The sequence below is a fragment of the Babylonia areolata genome, chromosome 1 (genome assembly GCF_041734735.1).
Source record: "Babylonia areolata isolate BAREFJ2019XMU chromosome 1, ASM4173473v1, whole genome shotgun sequence".
Lineage (NCBI taxonomy): Eukaryota > Metazoa > Mollusca > Gastropoda > Neogastropoda > Buccinidae > Babylonia > Babylonia areolata.
In genome coordinates, this window is record NC_134876.1 from 78,361,835 (window position 1) to 78,383,920 (window position 22,086).

At 43.8% G+C, this 22,086-nt stretch overlaps 1 protein-coding gene and 1 non-coding gene across 2 annotated transcripts in view; one reads left to right on the top strand and one right to left on the bottom strand.

Annotated features, from left to right (window-relative positions):
* Positions 1 to 22,086, bottom strand: part of LOC143287751 (uncharacterized) — a 173,996-nt gene that overhangs the window by 91,473 nt on the left and 60,437 nt on the right. Inside the window, exons 10-22 of the mRNA XM_076596012.1 lie at positions 20,597 to 20,798; positions 17,497 to 17,672; positions 15,863 to 16,034; positions 14,769 to 14,990; positions 13,521 to 13,694; positions 11,652 to 11,846; positions 10,360 to 10,539; positions 8,523 to 8,648; positions 6,883 to 7,074; positions 5,514 to 5,693; positions 3,808 to 4,014; positions 2,074 to 2,268; positions 1,269 to 1,463 (exon numbers count right to left, since the gene is read on the bottom strand). Coding sequence (XP_076452127.1) covers positions 1,269 to 1,463; positions 2,074 to 2,268; positions 3,808 to 4,014; positions 5,514 to 5,693; positions 6,883 to 7,074; positions 8,523 to 8,648; positions 10,360 to 10,539; positions 11,652 to 11,846; positions 13,521 to 13,694; positions 14,769 to 14,990; positions 15,863 to 16,034; positions 17,497 to 17,672; positions 20,597 to 20,798 — 2,416 coding nt within the window. The remainder of the gene's footprint in view (positions 1 to 1,268; positions 1,464 to 2,073; positions 2,269 to 3,807; positions 4,015 to 5,513; positions 5,694 to 6,882; positions 7,075 to 8,522; positions 8,649 to 10,359; positions 10,540 to 11,651; positions 11,847 to 13,520; positions 13,695 to 14,768; positions 14,991 to 15,862; positions 16,035 to 17,496; positions 17,673 to 20,596; positions 20,799 to 22,086) is intronic.
* Trnav-cac (transfer RNA valine (anticodon CAC)) lies at positions 14,286 to 14,358 on the top strand. The gene has a single exon. It is a non-coding gene; the product is annotated as a tRNA-Val (tRNA).

Sequence of the window (22,086 nt, forward strand, 5' to 3'; positions counted from 1 at the left end):
AACAACAACAACGATAATAATATCATCATTATCATTATCATCATTGTTGTTGTTGTCGCTGTTATTATTATTATTATTATTATTATTATTATTATTATTATTACGTTGAAAATGTCACACAAATGAAATACAATAACTTCTACAATTACTTCTCGATAGTACAACAAAAAAGAGTCTTTTATCATTATCATCATCATCATATATTATTATTATGATTATTATCATTTATTATTATTATTATTATTAGATTATCATAATTATTATTACTACTATTGTCATTATCGTTATTATTGTCAAAACGTCACACAACAGAAATGCAACAGTTTCCGACAGGACAGACAAAGAAAGTGTTGTATCATTAATTTCCCCTTGATTTTTGTTGTTGTTGCTGACGAGTTTACTTGTGCACAGTGAAGGTCTGTCACCTTGATGTGAGATCAGACCAGAGCTAACAGGTTCAGGATGTCTGTTACCATTCTTTTTCATTTGATCGCTTCTTCTTCTTCTTCTCCTTCTTTTCTTTCTTCTTCGTCTTAAGAGAGGGGGAAGGTTCATGCACGATACAAAGTCAATGGGGAGGGGAAAGGAACAGCTGCTGTGCACAATTTTGGGAAAGGGGAACGGAACACCCACTGCACATAAAATTTTGGGGGAGGGAAAAGGAACAGCCACTATTCGACTTTGGCTTCCACATCCATTGTAAACAATATACAACTTTGGCCAGAAGGAGAAAGGAGCACACACTGTATATTCTTCTTCTTCTACTACTTCGTTCGTGGGCTGCAACTCCCACGTTCACTCGTATGTATACGAGTGGTCATCAACGTGTATGACCGTTTTTACCTCCCATGTAGGCAGCCATACTTCGCTCAGGGGTGTACATGCTGGGTATGTTCTTGTTTCCATAACCTACAGAACACTGAAATGGATTACAGGATCTTTAACGTGCGTATTTGATCTTCTGCTTGCGATTACACGTGAAGGTGGTTCGCTAGTCATTCGGATGAGGTGATAAACCGTGTGCAGCATGCATTTAGCGCACGTAAAAGAACCCACTGCAAGAAAAAGGCTGTCCCTGGCAAAACTCTGTAGAAAAATCCACTTCGATAAGAAAACGAATAAAATTGTACGCAGAAAAAAAAAAAAAGAAAACGAAAAAAAAAGGGTGACGCTGTCAATGTAGCGAAGCACTCTCCGTGGGGAAATCAGCCCGAATGTCACACAGAGAAATCTGTTGTGACAATAAAGAGTAATACTATAGAACTTACCGACGCAGGCCGGAGTGGGTTTGCCCCAGGTCAGACTCTGGCCATTCTCGCTCACCCCGCAGCGCACAGTCTGAATTTCAGGTTCGAACCCAGACCGCTGACAACTGAAGGTGGCGTTGTCGTAATAGTCAAAGCCGTTGCCCTCAAAGGTCACGCTCCCCCCGACAGGAACACCAGGGTGTGGGCACTGCCGTTCTGTAAAAATAAAATAAAAATAAAATAAAATAAACAAACAAACAAACAAACAAAGAGACGGTGAATAGGTTCTATGCTTTTTTTGTTTGTTTGTTTTTTGCTAATTGTTTTTCCAAGACATTGATTATGCTTCCTAAAACACATTGTACATAGTTACATCACACACACACACACACACACACACACACACACACAACAAAACCGACCTCCCACGCCCCCTCCATCCACATACATCAGTAAACAAAATCGGCATCCTGCCCCCACCCCCACTCCCTCCTGGTACCCCACCGCCAACCCTCCTCCTCACAAAACAAACCGACTACCCCCAAAAAGAACACACACACACAAAAAAAATAAAATAAAAATAAATAAAATAAATAAAATAAAATAAAATAAAAACACCAACAACCTCCCCCTCACTAAACAAAACCGACCTCCAACCCCCACATCCCTACCCTAACCCTAAACAAGTTCGACCTCCTCCCCAACCCACTCCCCCCCCCCCTCCCAAAAAAAGCCCCCTACCCACACTAAACAAAAAATCGACCTTCCTCACTCAAGCAAGTCACACACACACACACACACACACACACACACACACAGCCCATACTGATGCAGGTGATGTTGAAGAAGGTCCAGGTGGAGTCGGCAGCGCAGGTGATGACGTTGGTCCGGCCACTGTTGAAGCCCTCCAGGTCGTACATGTAGTCACAGGTCAGGTTGAACGTGCTGCCGAAGGTGGTGGCTACGGGGGAAGGGAGGGCCAGGCCCCCAACCGGCAGCAAGGGGGTGCCACAGTCCACCACTGGGGAGGTGGGGGGGGGGGGGGGAGGGGGAGGGGGAAAGACAACGGCACAGATCATAATTATGGGAACCCACCACTACACGTCGTCGTACGATTGTCGCCGCCGCCGTCGTCGTCGTCGTCCACTCATTCCTCCAGTACAGTTTTAGTAAGAAGTGAGTGGGGGACACACACACACACACACACACACACACACACACACACACACACACACACACACACACCAGCGTACGCGCGTGTGCGCCGTTTATTAACTTACCACCACACTCATAAGAATCTCTTTGCAGTCGATGCGCCTGTCCTTTGGGATCCAATCGAAGGCAAACAATAACAACAACAACCATAACAACAACAGAAACAAGAAGAAGAAGAAGAAGAAGAAGAAGAAGAAAAGAAGCAGTAGAAGAAGAACAACAACAACAACAGCATCAACAGCGACAACAACACTGATAGCAGCAACAAAAACAGCGACAACAATAACACGAACAACAGCAAAAGAAGTTTTTGTTTACATCACAATGACACAAAAAAAGGAAACAGGTAAAACATACCACCACATTCATAACATAACAATCTTCTTGCAGGCGGCACACCTGCTGGATTCTCTGGGATCAAACATCGCAGGGAGAACAATAAGACCAACAACAAAAGTATTCTTCAACTACTTCTTCTTCTGCGACTCCACGTTCACACGTATACACGAGTGGGCATTTATACGTGCATGACTGTTTTTACCCCCGCCATGTGGACAGTCAGAGTCCGTATTCGGGGGAGTGCTTGCCAGTTATGTTCTTGATTCTATAACCCACCAAACGCTGACATGGGTTACAGGGTCTTTAACGTGTCCATTTCATCTTCTGCGTGCGTATACACAACATCTGGCACGACCATGTCTGAACATATGTTTACCTGGGAGATCGGGGGGAAAAAAAATCCACCCTTTTACACTCCAGGCGCCGGAGTGACAGGGATTGAAAGATTGAAAGTCCAAGGCTTTAACCACTCGGCTGTTGCTTAAATCACGTTGCTTTCATTGCTTTTATATTTTTTAAATATTTTTTTTTAATTCTTAATTTAAAAAAAAATTAATTATTATTAATTATCATTATTATTTTTAATTATTTTTTTTTTGGGGGGGGTATTTTCACTTTATTTTATTTTTTTATTTTGTATTGTTATGGTTTTTTTTCTGGTTTTTTTTCTTTTTTCTTTTTCTTTTTCTCAAGGCCTGACTAAGCGCGTTGGGTTACGCTGCTGGTCAGGTACCTGCTTGGCAGACGTGGTGTAGCGTATATGGATTTGACCGAACGCAGTGACGCCTCCTTGAGCTACTGATACTGATACTGATACTTTAATCACTCGGTTCGGCTGTTGAATCGACCACTCGGCTGTTGCTTTAATCACTCGGCTATTGTCAGTAACAAAAGTATATAAAACTATTCTCACTGCTAAAAAAAAAAAAAAAATGGGGGTGGGGAGGGGGGCATGCGCGGGGGGGGGGGGGGGTGCATGCGGGGGGTGGGGGGCTGTTCAACTTACCACCACACTCGTAGGAATCTCCTTGCAGGCGGTACACCTGGTCCTTGGGATCAAAGCGACAGGTGCGCGTCTTGGTGAACACCCCTTTGCCGGACACGTTGCACAGGATGGCGACGTTGGCTTCGAAGTCCACCTCACCGGACGGCGTGACGGACACAGGGCCGTTGACCAGGTTCTGCGGGACGGTGTCCGGAGGGCACTTTGCAACTGGAACAATACCCATAATTATCATCATTATGGATACTTCTTCTTCTTCGTTCGTGGGCTGCAACTCCCACGTTCACTCGTACGTATACATGTGGGCTTTTACGTGCATGACCGTTTTTAACTCGCCATGTAGGCAGCCACACTCCGTTTACGGGCACGTGCATGCTGGGTATGTTCTTGTTTCCATAACCCACCGAACGCTGACATAATAATAATAATAATAATAATAATAATAATAATAATAATAATAATAATGGTATTTATATAGCGCTGAATCTTGTGCAGAGACAAATCAAAGCGCTTTCGCACCAGTCATTCACACTAAAAACAAGGAAGGGCAGGCAAGGGAGGCTATTTTGGGAAGAGGTGGGTTTTAAGGCCAGACTTGAAAGAGCTGACTGTGGAAACTTGACGAAGCGAAAGAGGAAGTTCATTCCAATTGCAAGGTCCAGAGACAGAGAATGAACGGCGTCCAAACAGTGGAGTGTTTGAATCTGGGTATGCGTAAACAGAGTGGATCCGAAGCCGATCATAGTGAGCGAGATGGAGTGCAGAGGTGAAGGCAGCCACAGAGATAGGAGGGGGCAGTTTTGTGAATGCATCTATAACACAGAGTGCTGATCTTGTACTTTATTCGGTGTGAGACAGGGAGCCAGTGGAGATGTTGCAAAAGAGGAGTGATGTGCTCAGATCTTTTCTTTCTGAGAACAAGTCGTATTTGATCTTCTGCTTGGGTATACACACGAAGGGGCTCAGGCATTAGCAGGTCTGCACATATGTTGACCTGGGAGATAAGAAAAAAATCTCCACCCTTTAACCACCAGACGTCGTTACCGAGATTCGAACCTGGGACCCTCAGATTGAAAGTCCAACGTTGTAACCACTCGGCTATTGCGCCCGTCGCATCATTATGAATACGATACCAAACATGTGTCATAGTCAAAGTGAAAATCGTTTAATGTGCTAGGCCTTTGACCCACACAAATTAACGGAGTTAACATTCATGAATGAAGTACCGAATACAATTAATGAACACATACAATCCCGAGTACTTCTTTTCTTACTGAATACGCCTTGTTCACAAATTTGCTGAGTCTTTGATTTAGATTACGTCCTCGTTTGCATTATTCAGCATCGGTGCTAGTTTGAATAATGAAGTACATATCATACATACGTGTGTGTACGTTCGGCTCTCTCTCTGTCTCCGTCTGTGTGTGTGTGTGTGTGTGTGTGTGTGTGTGTGTGTGTGTGTGTGTGTGTGTGTGTGTGTGTGTGTGTGTGTGTGTGTGTGTGTGTGATTGAACCAGTGTCTCAATTTCCAAACAAATATACGAGAGGGGTGGGGGGGGGGAGGAGTGAGAAAGAGAAAGAGGCAGACAGACAGACAGACAGACAGACACACACACACACACACACACACACACACACACAGAAAAACCGACAGGGAGACAGACAGAGAGAGACAAAGAGATATGCTGACAGAGAGCCATTTCTCTCACCTTCACAAGTGGGCAGCTCAGCTGACCAGGTGCCGTTGGCCTGACACTCCAAGGTGGCTTGGCCGGACAGAAGGTAGCCATGGAGACAACTGAAGGTCACCTTGTCCCCGTAATTATACCGCGTGCGCTTATCTGCCCGGTACCTATTGGGTACAGCAGCTGGGGTAGGGCACTGGTTTCCTTTAGAAAATAGAAGGCGTCAAAGCATGTGTTTAGTGACTTTTTTTTTTTAAGTGTAGTTTTGGGGAGGGGAAAGGAACATCCACTGAATACAGTTTTCGGGGAATGGAAAAGAACATCTACTGGGGTGGGACACTGGTTACCTTTAGAAAACAGAAGGTATCAAAGCATGCGGTTAGTGATATTTTTAAATGCAGTTATGGGGAGGGGAAAGGAACGGCCACTGTGCACAATCTTGGGAGATAGGAAAGGGTCATACACTGTATGCAATCTTTGGGGAGGGGAAAAGAACATCCTCTGTATACAGTTTTCGGGGAGTGGAAAAGAACATCTACTGGGGTAGGGCACTTTACCTTTAGAAAACGGAAGGTATTAAAGCATGCGGTTAGTGGTTTTTTTTTTTTTAAATGTGTCCTCACTATGAAAAAAAAAGAAGATAACAACGGTATAAGTATTATTTTCACCTCCAGCGAAACATAACGAAAAGAAAGAAAATCCACTTCAGAGATAAGGAACAAGTAAAGAAGAGTTGTCTGGGTACTGACCATTGTGAGCGACGAATATTTTAAGACAACAGCAACAGTCATCCTGGACATCTATATATAAACGTAGAAACTGCTTTTCAGTTCTCTAACGAACGCTTTTTTTTTAGCAAACCACATTATAAAGTATGTTAAACACTCAATAACGACAAAACGTTTTTGTTTTGTTTTTTGTTTTTTTTTCGTGTGTGTTTTTTCCTGCTCCCTTCCAAGGTCCCAACAAGAAAAGATCATAATTGACATCAACCATTTGCATTTTGTAAGGTCACGTGTGAAACTATACACGAATGATTATGATTTGTGATGTAAAAGAAGCACCAAAACAAGACCAAAACAAACAAACAAAAACAAACAAAACAATTCAATGGCATCAACCATGGAACAAATGGAGAATAGAATACGAACTAATACCCCCTTAGCTCTCTCTGAAATGTATATTTAAAAAAAATGCAGTAAAAGAACGGCAAAGACGATGTAGAAAAAGACAGCGCAGGTAGACAGACAGGAAGGCGCACACACACACACACACACACACACACACACACACACACACACACACACACACACACACACACACACACATGTGCACAACAAAATGACCTCTTGCAAACAAAGCTAAGCGGCCTAACCAACATTTCAAAACTTACGAACACAGGTGTGATTCACATAGTAGGTGTCTCCAAACCGCAGCCCTGTCTCCGATTCAGGAATGAGGTAGCCCATGGTTCCGTTCTGTGTGAAAAGCGAGTGTCCCTCCGGGCATTCGCAGGTATAAGATCCCTCGACTTCCTTACATGTGTCGCTGCAGCCTCCGTTGTTCACTTTACATTCTTTGATGTCTGCGAAATAGAGGACATTGCTGGTATTTTACCCACGCAGATGAAAGGCAATTAAGACTTCTCAGAAGAAAAAAGAAATGGCTTTACTTTATTGTTTACTGTATTGAATAGATTATTATGAAAACAAACAAACAAACAAACAACGTGCTGTCACTTTACATAACATTTCATGAACAAGCAAATGCAACTAAAGAGAGCAGGCCACAGTTGAACTCAGTTAAGTTACTCAAGGAGGCGTCACTGCGTTCGGACAAATCCATTGTACGCTACACCACATCTGCAAAGCAGATGCCTGACTAGCAGTATAACCCAACGCGCTTAGTCAGGCTTTGCAGGCCACAATATTGTAATGGCTACCAAGAAGGTTGCTGACCATCACAGTCATATTCTGCCATGCAACAATTTTCAAGGATGAACATGAAATCATCAATGTGAAACGTTAACTTCGCAGGTTTAAGAAATCATCCGCAAGAACTTCAGTGAATGATGGTTGTGGATTAAAGCAGTGTTCACGCTGAGACAGTCTGTTCATAACAATTGCATTTCAGTCGCAGATGGTAGGAATTCTGTTTAATGTCCCGTCGCACATTCTACTGATTATAAGACATCTGGCCAGAATTATATATTCACATCTGACTATATATTTGAAACATAAACAAATACAAAGGGAGAAGATGAGGGGGTGGGGGTGAGTTGCGGAGGAAACAGAATAGGCAGGCGGGGTGGGGTGGGGACAGGGGGGGGGGGTCAAATATAGATATATGAAATGAATATAAGTAAAATTAAAAGTTGTTGCTTTTAATCCAGCCGACAAAACATATTCACATCAGCACTGACTACAATTAAGATTAAAGAATATTACTTCATATACCCAGTGAAAGGCATTTCGTTTATCTAAAGAAACATCTGATAGAGAATGTACTTGGGGAAAAACTGACAGAGAACGAGAAAGAGACAGAAACAGAGACTCAGAGACACAGAGAGAGGCGGAAAAACGAAACGAAACGATAGCTTATTCAATAAGGCCATGACCCCCATTTGAAGGGGCGAAGAGAGAGGAAGGAAGAGAGGGAGACAGAGAGACAGACAGAGAGACAGAGAAAAAGAGACAGAGGGAGAGAGAGAGACAGAGACAGAAAGAAAGTTATCACAATCCTATCAACGCACCCCTTGCAGGGGAGGGGGTGTCCACTATGGACACAGAATTACCCTGCCGTACTCTCACCCCTGCGTGTGGTACGAGGCGACTCAAAGGATTCCCTTTCCTGTCCTGTCTTCTTATGTTTCTGTCTCCCTTTCTTCTGTCTGTCTACTCCTTCTATCAGATAAAGCTTTCATTTCCTTTTACATTTTTTTTTCTAATATTCATTTTAAAAACTGTTTTTGGTGGATTGAGATTTTTTTTCAACCCCCCTCGCCCCCTCCCCCCAAACCAACAACAATCCTACCAACGCAGACAGCTCCACTTCCACTGTCCTGGAAGCCTGGCAGACAGGGACAGGTGTAGTTGCCGTCAGTGTTTGTGCACTGCGTGTTGGCCGGACAGGGCGTGCCACTGCTGCACTCGTCCACGTCTGAAGTCCATGCACACACGCACACACACACATGCACACATGCACACACACACACACACACACACACACACACACACGCAACACACACACACACACACACATGGCACGCACACACGCAAACACACACACACACACACACACACACACACACACACACACACACACACACACACACACACACACGTTTTGTTTTAAATTCGACACCTTCTGCAGTTCCCAACCTTCCATTAATTTAAAAAAAAACAATGCACGCCATAGCACCCACATAAACAATGCTCATCACACCTCGCCCAATTTCAGTAACACGTTCTCCAGTCTCCTATTTAAAAAGCATACACTCCACCTCCCTTTAAAAAAAAAGGCGTCCACCTCTCATTTAAACAAAAACGCACCCACCTCCCATTTTAAACAACATACACTCCACCTCCCTTTAAAAAAAAGGCGTCCACCTCACATTTAAAAAAAAGCGCACCCACCTCCCATTTTAAATAATATACACCCCACCTTCCTTAAAAAAAGAAAAAAGAAAAAAAAGCATCAACCTTCCATTTAAACAAAAACGCACCCACCTCCGATTTAATCAACATACACTTCACCTTCCTTTAAAACAAAGTGTCCACCTCCCATTTAAACAAAAACGCACCCACCTCCCATTTTAAACAACATACACTTCACCTTCCTTTTAAAAAAAAGCGTCCAACTCCCATTTAAACAAAAACACACCTACCTCCCATTTTAAACAACATACACTCCACCTTCCTTTAAAAAAAAAAGCGTCCCCCTCCCATTTAAACAAAAACGCACCCACCTCCCATTTAAACAGCATACACCCCACCTTCCTTTAAAAAGAAAAGCATCCACCTCCCATTTAAACACAAAAAAAACACCCACCTCCTATTTTAAACAACATACATTCCACCTTCCTTTTAAAAAATGCGTACAACTCCCATTTAAACAAAAGCGCACCCACCTCCATTTTAAACGACATACACACCATCTTCCTTTAAAAAAAAAAGCGTCCACCTCCCATTAAAAAACAAAAACGCACCCACCTCCCATTTTAAACAATATGCACCCACCTCCCACCAAAGAAACCACACCGTTCCCATCCCCATTTAAACAAAACATAAACAGCTTCCAGTAAAACCAAAAACTACGCACCTCCCATCTAAAGAAAACACACGTATCTCCATTTAAAGAAAACAGAAACACATCCCATTGAAGCAAAAACGCACCCACCTTTCATTTAAACAATATACACCCTAACTCCCACTAAATAAAGCACATGCACCTCCATTTAAACAAAACATAAACACCTCCCATTTTAAACAAAAAGCCACCCACCTCCATTTGAACAAAACATACACACCTCACCATTTAACCAAAAAACCCCACCAACCTCCAGTTAAGCAAAACACAATCATCTCCCTTCTAAAACAATATACACCCAAGTTCCAGTTCAAGCAATGTATGCTTCAACTCATATTCAAACAACATACAGCTCATAAAAAAAAAAAAAAAAAGCTCAAATCTAATCAACATAAACATTACACCTTCCCATTTTACACTCAACGAATGCTCCGCCTCTCATTAAAAAAAAAAAGTGAATTCAAAGTTTTGCTGCCTGATAACACAGGCCAGGTAAATGATGATGGCACTTTCCTCAAAAGAGGTGTGCGCCACAGGTGTAGCGCCACCCTCCTCTCCTCACCTTGACACACGGGCAGACTGGTGAAGGTCTGGTTAGCCAGGCACCTGATGGTGGGGTTGCCCACCAGCTTGTAGGCCGGCTCGTCACAGAGCAGCGCCAGGGTCGTGTCGAAGTCCACGTAGCTTCTGCCACCGGCAAGGACCTGCCCATTGGGCAGAGAGGGCACCAGGCACTGGACCTCTGCAGACATCAACAGTTTCCAGTTTGTAGTATTTTGGTTGGTTAAGTCATTTGATAGTGAGGACGACGACGACGACGACGACAACAAGAACAGTAACCATGACAACGATAATGATATTATGATGACGACGATGTTGATGATGGTGATAATGAATCAAAATGTATATATTGCAGTTCATTAAGAAAATGCATAAACTCTCTCTCTCTCTCTCTCTCTCTCTCTCTCTCTCTCTCTTTCTCACGCACACGCACACACACACACACACGCGCACTGAGAAACACAAACACACACAGAAAGACACACACACACACAGAAACACACACAGAAGCACACACACACACACACACACACACACACACACACACACACACACACACGCACACACACACACACACACACACACACACACACACACACACACACCCTCCCCCCACACGACACAGATAACTACAAACAATTGGGACGTCTGTCTCAGCTCACTCTGACAGGTGGCGCGGCTCGTGCGACCACTGTCCGCTGACGTTGTAGTGCAGGATGGGGGAGCCCCCCCCCCCCCCCGACCCCCACCCCCAGCCACCTCTCACCCCCCCCCCCACACACACACAATACCCCCTACCCACCACCGACCCCTCCCCCCCCTCCTCCGCCCACACACACACAGAGAACTACAAACAATCGCGTCGTCTGTCTCTACTCACTTTGACAGGTGGGCGGCTTGTGCGACCACTGTCCGCTGATGTTACAGTGCAGGATGGGGGAGCGCCCACCCCCCTCCCAACCACCTCTCACCCCCCCCCCTCCACACACACACAATACCCCCTCCCCACCACCGACCCCCACCTCCACACCCCACCACCCCACACACACAGAGATAACTACAAACAATCGCGTCGTCTGTCTCTACTCACTTTGACAGGTGGGCGGCTTGTGCGACCACTGTCCGCTGATGTTACAGTGCAGGATGGGGGAGCCCCACCCCCCCTCCAACCACCTCTCACCCACCCCCTACACACACACACAATACCCCCTCCCCACCACCGACCCCCCCCCCCTCCTCCGCCCACACACACAGAGAGAACTACAAACAATCGCGTCGTCTGTCTCTACTCACTTTGACAGGTGGGCGGCTTGTGCGACCACTGTCCACTGATGTTACAGTGCAGGATGGGGGACCCGGTCAGGGTGTAGCCGCTGTCACACTGGTAGCGATACACAGAGCCTGCCTCTGTGCCATTCCTTTCCGCCAGCTCTCCGATGCCGCCTGGAATACTGCTGCCAGAGCTGCCCAGCGGGGGACACATCGGGGCTGTGTGGGGTGTGGGGTGTGGGGTAGTGGGTGACGGGGTGGGTGGGTGGGTGGTGGGGGTCCGGAGTTGGAGGGTGTAGGGGTCAGGAGTGGATGGGTGGGTGGTGGGGAGGGGAGGGGTATACATTATTATTCGTTATCTTGTTGTTGTTGTTGTTGTAAGTGTTGCCGTTCTTTCTAGATCAATGTTGTTTTTAATGTTGCTATTATCATTCCTTTTTTTTTCTCTCTCTCTCTCTTCTAGCCATTGTTATTTTTGCTATTGTCGCCGTCGTCGTTGTTGTTGTTTTTAGCATCATAATTATAATCAAATATGATATAAGCATATTATATCATTATCATCATCATTACCATTCTCCCCCTTCTCCTTCCTCATCTTCTTCTCCATATTATTATTATCATCATAATTATTATTATCTTTCTTATCATTATTATTGGTAGTAGTAGTAGTAGTATTGTTATTATTATCATTATGTTGTTGTTGTTGCTACTGCTGTTACTGTTGTTGTTCTTTCTAGATCAATGTTGTTCTTAATGTTGCTATTATCATTCTTTCTCTCTCTCTCTCTCTCTCTCTCTCTCTCTCTCTCTCTCTCTCTCTCTCTCTCTCTCTCTTCCAGCCATTGTTATTTTTGCCATTGTCATCGTCGTCGTCGTTGTTGTTGTTGTTAGCATCATAATTATAATCAAATATGATATAAGCATACTATATCATTATCATCATCATTACCATTCTCCTCTTCCTCCTTCCTCATATTCTTCTTCTTCTTCTTCTTCTTACTATTATTATTGGTAGTAGTAGTGGTAGTGGTAGTAGTAGTAGTAGTAGCAGTAGTAGTATTAGTAGTAGCAATAGTAGTAGTAGTAGTAGTAGTATTGTTATTATTATCATTATGTTGTTGTTGTTGTTGCTGTTGTTGTTGTTGTTGTTGGTCTTGCATCATATACAAGCCAGCAAGCCATCATGCAAACAGTCAATCCTCATCCATTCTTCATTTCTCCAGCCGTCAACTATCCATCCATTCATATATATTCATCCATCATCGGTCCATCCATCCATCCATCTATCCATCCATCATCCACCCAGCCGAATGACACAAGTTAATGACACATTTGCAAGGGTATTCCTGACAAAATACGAACATGCATAACACAAAACATTGAATGATACATAGAAAATCACACCCTCGATTCTGAACTCGGCGTACACAGCCTTTTCTGGGTTTTATTTTTGGGGGTTTTTTTTGGTTAATTTGTTTTGTTTTGTTTTGTTTTTCATATTTTTTGATTATTCTGTTGTTGTTGTTGTTCTGTCTTTATCAATGTTGTTTTCATATCATCATCATCATCATCATCATTATTGCCAATGTTATTTTTGCTATTGTCGTTGTTGCTGTTGTTGTTCTTGTTGTTGTTAGTATTATATAATCAAAATATAATATAATTATATCATATTACTATTATCATCAACATAACCATTGTCCTCCTTATCCTACCTCTTCTCCTTCTTCTCATCATCATCATCATCATCATCATCATTATTATTATTATTATTATTATTATTATTATTATTATTATTATTATTAATTATCATGTTCTTGTTGTTCTTGTTCTTGTTGTTGATTTGTTTGTTTGTTTTTCCTCTTTCTTTTTCCTTCCCCCAAAACAACACACCTTCACATGAGGGGGGTGACTGCCAGGTCCCATCAGCCTGGCAGGTGATGTTGAGGGCGCCATTGGGGGCGTAGTCATCCGCGCACACGTAGGTAGCCACGGATTCGAACACGGCGCCCGTGGTTGATTGCACGTAGCCGTTTTCAATCTGTGGGGCCTGGCCACAGTACCGCCCTGCAACCCGTTAAGTTTGCGTTTTGAATGACATGCATGGCATTGCATTACAACTTAACTTCACACCATTATATCCACTCCCATCCATCCTTCAACACCACGTTAAACCTGAAAAGCTGTATGACCATAGTTACACACCCGCGTACGACACAAACACAACCCCGCTTAACCCCTCACTCACACACATACATGCATCTCGGTAACGGCGCCTGGTGGGTGGAGGGTGGAATTTTTTTTTCCCCGATCTTCCAGGTCAGCATATGTGTAGGTCTGCTTGTGCCTGAACCCCCTTCGTGTGTATACGCACACAGAAGATCAAATAAGCACGTTAAAGATCCTGTTACCCATGTCAGCGTTCGGTGGGTTTATGGAAATAAGAACACATCCAGCATGCACACCTACGAAAACTGAGTATGACTGCCTGCAATGTAGGGGTAAATAAAAGAAAAGGTCATACACATCAAATGTTAAATGTTTGTGTGTGTGTGTGTGTGTGTGTGTGTGTGTGTGTGTGTGTGTGTGTGTGTGTGTGTGTGTGTGTGTGTGTGTGTGTGTGACTGAAACCCGATTGAGTGGCGCTTTGTTACAGCTGGTTCGGTAATGTAGTGGTCATCACGCTCGCCTCACACGCGAGAGGTCCTGGGTAAGACCCCCAGCCGAATCATAGTTAAGTTTCTCAAGGCCTGAATAAGCGCGTTGGGTTACGTTGTTGGTCAGGCATCTGCTTAGCAGATGTGGTGTAGCGTTTATGGATTTGTCCGAACGCAGTGACGCCTTCTTGAGTAAATGAAACTGACAACTCGCTATAGCGGAAGCACGAAACTGAAAAATGGCCGACAAATAAAAAAAGAAAAGAAAAGATGTGGTGTAGCGTATATGGATTTGTCCGAACGCAGTGACGCCTCCTTGAGTAACTGAAACTGAAAACTCGTTATAGCAGAAGCACGAAACTGAAAGCTGGCCGACAAAAAACAACAACAAACAAACAAACAAACAAAACAACAACAAAAAAACAAAAACAAACAAAAAAACAAAAAAACAAAAAAACAAAAAAACCCAGAAAGACCAACTTACGGACGCACTGAGGGAACCGCTGGACGTTCCACAGACCTCCGAAGAGACACTCCATGCGAACCACGTCCATGCTGTCCCGTGACCCGTTCCGTTCCGTGTAGAACTCCAGGGAATCGAACACGTACCCCAGGGGGCAGGTCACGTTTAACTCATCCCCGTAGTCAAACAGGTTGCAAGACGGAGAGCAGATGGTCTCGGCGGTGAAGGTGACCATAGGGCAGCCTGTGGAGAGACAGACACACATGCACACACACACACACACACACACACACACACACACACACACACACACACACACACACACAGAAAAAAAACCAAACAAAAAAACACGCACACGCGCGAACATGCACGCGCGCACGCATACAGATACATACACATGCAAGCGCGCACGCAAGCGCGCGCGCACACACACACACACACACACACACACACTATTCACTGACAGGAAGCAACATTAAATGTAAAAATTATATATATATATATATATATATATATATATATATATATAAAGAGAGGAGCAGAAAAGCGACCCAGTAAAAGATTTTGATCATCACTAACCCAAAATATCAGACACTCTCCTACTATTAACCCTTTCAAATCTAATCTGATCCCCCACCCCCACCCCCCACCCCCAACCCCTCACACCCCCAGCCCACAACTGTCCCTCTAATTGTCTTTGTACTTGTACATACGTCTTTGTGTGTAAAGAGGGTGGTGGTGGTGTGCGTGTAATCAAAATAAAGAAATAACCAGGCTGAGTTTCTCTGCTTTTTCTTCACGGTCACACACCTAATCCCTTATCAAATAATGGGAAAACAAAAAAAAAAAAAAACAAAAAAAAATGAAACGTTTCATGAAACTAGCTGGGGAGGGGGTAAGGGGGTGGAAGGGGGGAGGGGGGCGGAAGTGGAGTGTGGGGGGGAGCGAGACAACCAAATTAATTAAACAAACGACACATAAAACCCACTCTTGGAATACATCGCCTTCCAGGGGAGAAAAAAAAAGAAGAAATGTTTCCACAAACTAACTCGGGCAGAGTTAGACAACCATATTGATCAATTAGCTAAACAAAGGACACACACACAAAAACTCACTCTTGGAATACACCGCCTTCCAGCCAGACGCGTTATCCACTGCATTGGTCTGGAACCGAACGTACAGGTTCCCTCCGTTGGCCTTGACAGGAGCGGGTGCCACTGTACCCGTGTAGCCACCGTCCGCTTCGCTGTGCATGGCCATGCCACTGTCGTCCAAGCCCACAAAGACCTGCGAGGAAAAGAAGAAACAAGAGAGGCAAGGCCTTCAAGACTCACTTGTGACTGAGAGTAAAACACACAAGCTTTTTATGTATTGAGTATAATTTCAAAATGTAATGTCTAAGATGAGAAAGATCAGTTTAAAGCGAATTAAGTCCCCTAGCATTAATTACAGAGTAATTTCCCTTTTTTACTATCTGCACCAAAACGTTTGCAAAATAAATAAAACTTCCATGCTTAGCAAAAGAAGTTCCTGTTTGAACAAAAAATGATAATAATGACTGCTCTTGTTGTTGGGTCAGAATATCAGATCAAAGTGCCAAGTTTAGAGAATACAAAAAATATAAATATAACAGTAAATGCAGTTTGCATATAATTAGGCTTCATTATTTATTTTTTGTGCCCATCCTATAGGTGCAATATTGTTTTAAACAAGATAACTGGAAAGAACTGAATTTTTCATATCGTTATGCCTAATTTGGTGTCAACTAACAAAGTATTTGCAGATAAAATGTCAATGTTAAAGTTTACCACGGACACACAGACACACAGAACCACACACACACACACAGACAACCGAACACCGGGTTAAAACATAGACTCACTTTGTGTACACAAGAGAGAGAGAGAGAGAGAGAGAGAGAGAGAGAGAGAATTTCAGTGCCAATTTGAAACATAATCGCTAAAATCTTGGGGAAAAACAAACAACACCACAGCGCTGTTTTTACATATAAGGGAAAGAAAGGGGGAGGGGGGGGGAGGAAAAAAAGGGAGAAAATTTCAGTGCCAATCTGAAGGATAATCTTTAAAATATTGGACATAAAAACAACAAAAACACAGCGCTTTTTTATTTTTATAAGGAAACGAAAGGGAAAAAAAGGAAAAAAGGGAGAAAATTTCAGTGTCAATCTGAAGCATAATCTTTAAAATCTTGGAGAGAAAAAAAGCAACAAAAACACAACGCTTTTTTATTTATTTTTTAAATTCTTATAAGGAAATGACAGAAAAAAGGTTAAAAAAAGAAAAAAAAGATACGGTTCCAGTGCCCATCTGAAGCATAATCTTTAAAATCTTGGAAAAAACAAAAAAAAAAACAACACAGAGCTTTTTTAAATTATTATTCTTATGCAGTCTACAAAATTATGTACAAATCTTTTGAGATGTTGAATAATAACTTCGCTAGAAAACAATGTATGCTTTTTTTTTTTTTTTTTTTTTTTTTTTTTAGCAGATGAATACTGATAGAAAGGTAAGTTTAATTAACAGTCAAATGGACAAATTCTGGACTGAATATCTTTTAAAAAAATTATTATTGATTTGCTGCTGCTGGTCAGGCATCTGCTTGGCAGATGTGGTGTAGCGTATATGGATTTGTCCAAATACAAATTCGGCACAACACAACGCAACAAACCTAATCTAAACCAACCCAAGTCACACACACACACACACACACACACACACACACAGAGTACCTGCAGTTTGTCGTTCTGATACTCCACGTCATAGCGCGGGTCGAACCTGAGCGTTGTCCTGAGCGGGGGATCCGTGTGGATGAGGTACAGGCAGCTCACAGAGTTGGCATACCTCGCCACCCCGTAGCCAGGGGAGAAAATCTCTCCTGTGTTCTCGGACAGCACCATTCGGCAGCCTGTGTACATGATAACGTGAAGGAGGAGGTCATTGTGTGAGTGACGGGGCGAAATTGTATTGTATTGCATTGCATTGTATTGTATTATATTATATTGTATTGTATTGTATTGCATTGCTTTGTATTGTATTCCATTGCATTGTAATGTATTCTATTGCATTGCATTGTATTATATTGTATTGTATTGTATTGTATTGCATTGTATTGTATTACTCTTTTTGTCACAACAGATTTCTCTGTGTTAAATTCAGGCTGTTCTCCCACGGGAGAGCGCGTCGCTACACTGAGAACGTCACTTCCTTTTTTTCTTTTCTCTATTTTTTTCCTAGCGAAGTGGATTTTTCTACATAATTCTGCCAGGGAAAACCCCTTTGTTGTCGTGGGTTCTTTTACGTGCGCTAAGTGAATTCTGCACACGGGACCTCGGTTTATCGTCTCATTCGAATGATTAGCATCCATGACCACCACTCAAGGTCTAGTGGAGGGGGAAGAAAATATTGGCGACTGCCGGTGTGATTTGAACCAGTGGGCTCAGATTCTCGCTCTTCCTAGGCGGACGCGTTACCTCTAGGCCAACACTCCACCCTGTAAAACGTGAAGGGTAAGTCATCATTTCAGGACAGTATGCAGCAGCACAGTGTGATAAGGAGTCAACTGAAAGAGACGTGGAGTATAGTAAGAGGGACTGGGTTGAAGAGAAAGTGGAACAAAATGGAGTTGGAACGGGTTGAAGGAGGTGGAGGAAAACGTATTAGGGTGCAGTGGCTGGAGAAGGTGGATGGATAGCCGAGTTGCTAAAGCGTTGGACTTTCAATCTGAGGGTCCCGGGTTCGAATCTCGGTCACGGCGCCTGGTGGGTAAAGGGTGGAGATTTTTTTTTTCCGATCTCCCAGGTCAACATAATTATGTGCAGACCTGATAGTTAGTGCCTGAATCCCCTTCGTGTGTATACGGCACGCAGAAGATCAAATACGCACGTTTAAAGATCCTGTAATCCATGTCAGCGTTCGGTAGGTTATGGAAACAAGAACATACCCTGCATGCTACACCCACAGAAACGGAGTATGGCTGTCTACATGGCGGGTCAAGTAAACAAAATGATCATACACGTAAAATGTTACATGTATGTACGAGTATATGTGTGCGTGACTGAAACCTGATTGAATGACACAGGATTCGAGCTCTCAAATGGCAATCGTCAATTGGCTCTAATCAAGTAGGCAGCCCTGTTGCATCAATGACTCCGTGTTTGTAAAGCGCATATAGCTTGGTCTCCGACCGAGGACAGGCGCTATAAAAGTATCCATATCTTCATCATCATCATCATCATCACCATGATTACCATCCTCATCACCGAGGGTTCGGAAAACTAGAGCGGTAGGAAAGTACGGGTGTCAAGCCGAGGAAATTATACAGCAGAGTGTGATGAGGAGTGAACTAAAGTGGACAGAACAGTGTTGAAATAAGTTTCAGTTTCAGTTTCAGTAGCTCAAGGAGGCGTCACTGCATTCGGACAAATCCATATACGCTACATCACATCTGCCAAGTAGATGCCTGACCAGCAGCGTAACCCAACGCGCTTAGTCAGGCCTTGAGAAAAAAAAAAGTAAAATAAATATTGGATAAACACATAAAAAAGAACTACTACTACTAATAATAATAATATTTATAAGGCGCAAAAACTTGATGAAGTCAACTATAAGCGTACAAAAAAAAAATACAAAAAAAAAAAAAATATATATATATACATATAACAATACACACATATATATACACTACTACTGTAGTGTAGTGTTGAAATAAACTGAGGTGAAGCAAATTTGGACGGAGTGGTTGGAGAACGTGAAGTTACAAAAAATGAGACTGAGTGGGATGATGAAGGTGGAGTAGTAAAATGGGATGGATGGATTGGTTGCAGGCGGCAGAGTAAACTGGGGTGAAATGAGTCGGATATGGAAGAATAAAATGGGGCGGAGTAAGTTGGAGCACTAGAGTAAAACTGGGTGTAGTGAGCTGAAACAGGTACAGTAAAATGGGGTGAAGTAAAATGCGAAAGGGTGGGGGGGGGTGTAGAAATGGAGTAAAGCAGGTTGAATATAGTGGAGTGTATTTGAACAGGTACAGAGAGGAAACGGGGTGAAATAATTTGGAATAGATGAGTAAACTGGGATGGAATACGTTGTAGCATGTGGATTAAAAATGAAACGCGATGGAGTGGTTGGGAGAATGTGGAGTAAAAATGGCCTGGGCTGGCTAGGGGCAGGTGGGTGGAGTAAAATGGGGTGGACTAAAGTGTGGGGCAGAATGAGCAGGGGCTGGGGAGTAAAAGACGGGAAGAGAAGTGGGTTGGAGCAGGTGTAGACACGTAGGGAAGGAATGAGTTGTGGCAAGTGGAGTTGACCCTACCAGGTGGAGTGGGGGTGGACTAGGTGGAGTAAAATCATTCGAGTGGGGCTGGATCAGGTTGAGTTTTAGAGTCAATGTGGTGCAGGTGGATTTGAGCAGGTGGAGTAAGATTAATACTAAAACGGGTGAAGTGGGTGAAGCGGAGCGAAAAGGGTAGGATGGTGTGGCGTGATGTGTAAATGGTGTGAGCCAGTGTTCTGGAGCTGCTGGTGGTGGTGGTGGTGATAATGATGATGAGGATGGTGAGGAGGAGGAGGAGGAGGAGAAGGAGGAGGAGGAAGACAATGAGTGGGACGATGAGGAGGACGACGATAACAATTGTGATGACAATGACGATGATGATGATGATGATGACGACGACGACGATGACGACGACGAAGACGACGACAACGATGAAGATGATAACGACGACGACGACAACGATGTTGATGATGACGACGATGATGATGACGACGATGACAACGACGACAACGACACTGATGATGACAATGATGATAATGATGTCACCACCACCATACCTGACAGATAATTGAAGGCAAACCCTCGGTTGTGCACGTCAGTGTTCCGAGCGGTTTTCATCAGGATGTAAAGGGCCGGGCCAGTGGACAGCACGTATAGGGGCCCCGCGGTGCCTATGTACTCAGCCAGCAGAGGAGCAGAGGCATCCGAACCATCACGTACGTGGACATAATCACCTGGCGCCAGATCCATATCAACACGCTGGAAAAAAGAAAAGAAAAAAAAAGAAGAAAAAAAAGCAATAACAAAAAAGCATCAGTCGACCTACAGGTTAATTGTGACATGCCGGTTTAAAAGTGATGTTACGGTTACGCATATCATCTTTGACTGTGATTTGATGAATGATACTTTACTAACATGATAACGTGTCATCTACGCTTTCTGGTAGCGCGCGCGCGCGCGCGTGTGTGTGTGTGTGTGTGTGTGTGTGTGTGTGTGTGTGTGTGTGTGTGTGTGCGTGCGTGCGTGCGTGCGTGTGTGGTGTGTGTGGTGTGGTGTGTGTGTGTGTGTGTGGTGTGTGTGGTGTGGTGTGTGTGTGTGTGTGTGTGTGTTTCGGGGGGGGGGGGGGAGTTGCTGTTGTTGTCGTTGTTGTCTAAACGTCTTTTTTTTTTTTTACATTCGTTGTCACTTATTACCCTTGTTAAATCATTTCAAATATTCATCCTTGATTCCATCCACCCACCACTGGTCGACCCCCCCCCCCACCCCCACCACCACCACCACCACCACCACCCACCACCCACGCACCCACGCACCCATCCACCGAACTGACCATACAGCTACCCCTCTTCCCGTACCCTTTTATCTAATTTCTAAATGACAGCATTCAAAATAATGTGAAAACTAATACCTGGACTGTATGTCTCCAATAGCCAGTATGTCAGACCCGCCTCCCTCTATCCGCCCACACATACACACACACACGCGCGCGCGCGCGCAGCCTCCTACATATACATGCAGCGTGCACAGCCTCCTATACATACTCAGCTTATATCACAGATTGCCATAAGCTTACCCGCAGCGAAAGAGAGGGAGAGAGAGAGAGAGAGAGAGAGAGAGAGAGAGAGAGAGAGAGAGAGAGAGAGACAGACAGACAGACAGACAGACAGACAGACAGAAAGGAGAGGGAGATACAGAGAGAGAATGACGTTGTTTCATTGTCCATTCAGCACTGACGAGGGGCGACCAATAAAAGAAGACTACGAGCAGATCGGCCCAACGCTCAGTTTGCATCACAAATTGACTCATCACACATAAGCTTACCGTCCGTTCGGCCAACAGCAGAAGTGAGAGCTGCATAATCAATGTTTCTCCATTGCAATCAATGGGAAGTCATTTATGGCTTCATCTTTAGTGAAAGGACTATGACTCCCAAACAGGAGGCACGATTGCACAGGCTCTTCTAAATGCTGCAGCCTTGGGACGGGGGTGGGCGTGAGGGGTGAGGGTGGAGCTAGGTAGTTGGCCTTTGAGGAACCATCCCATCACC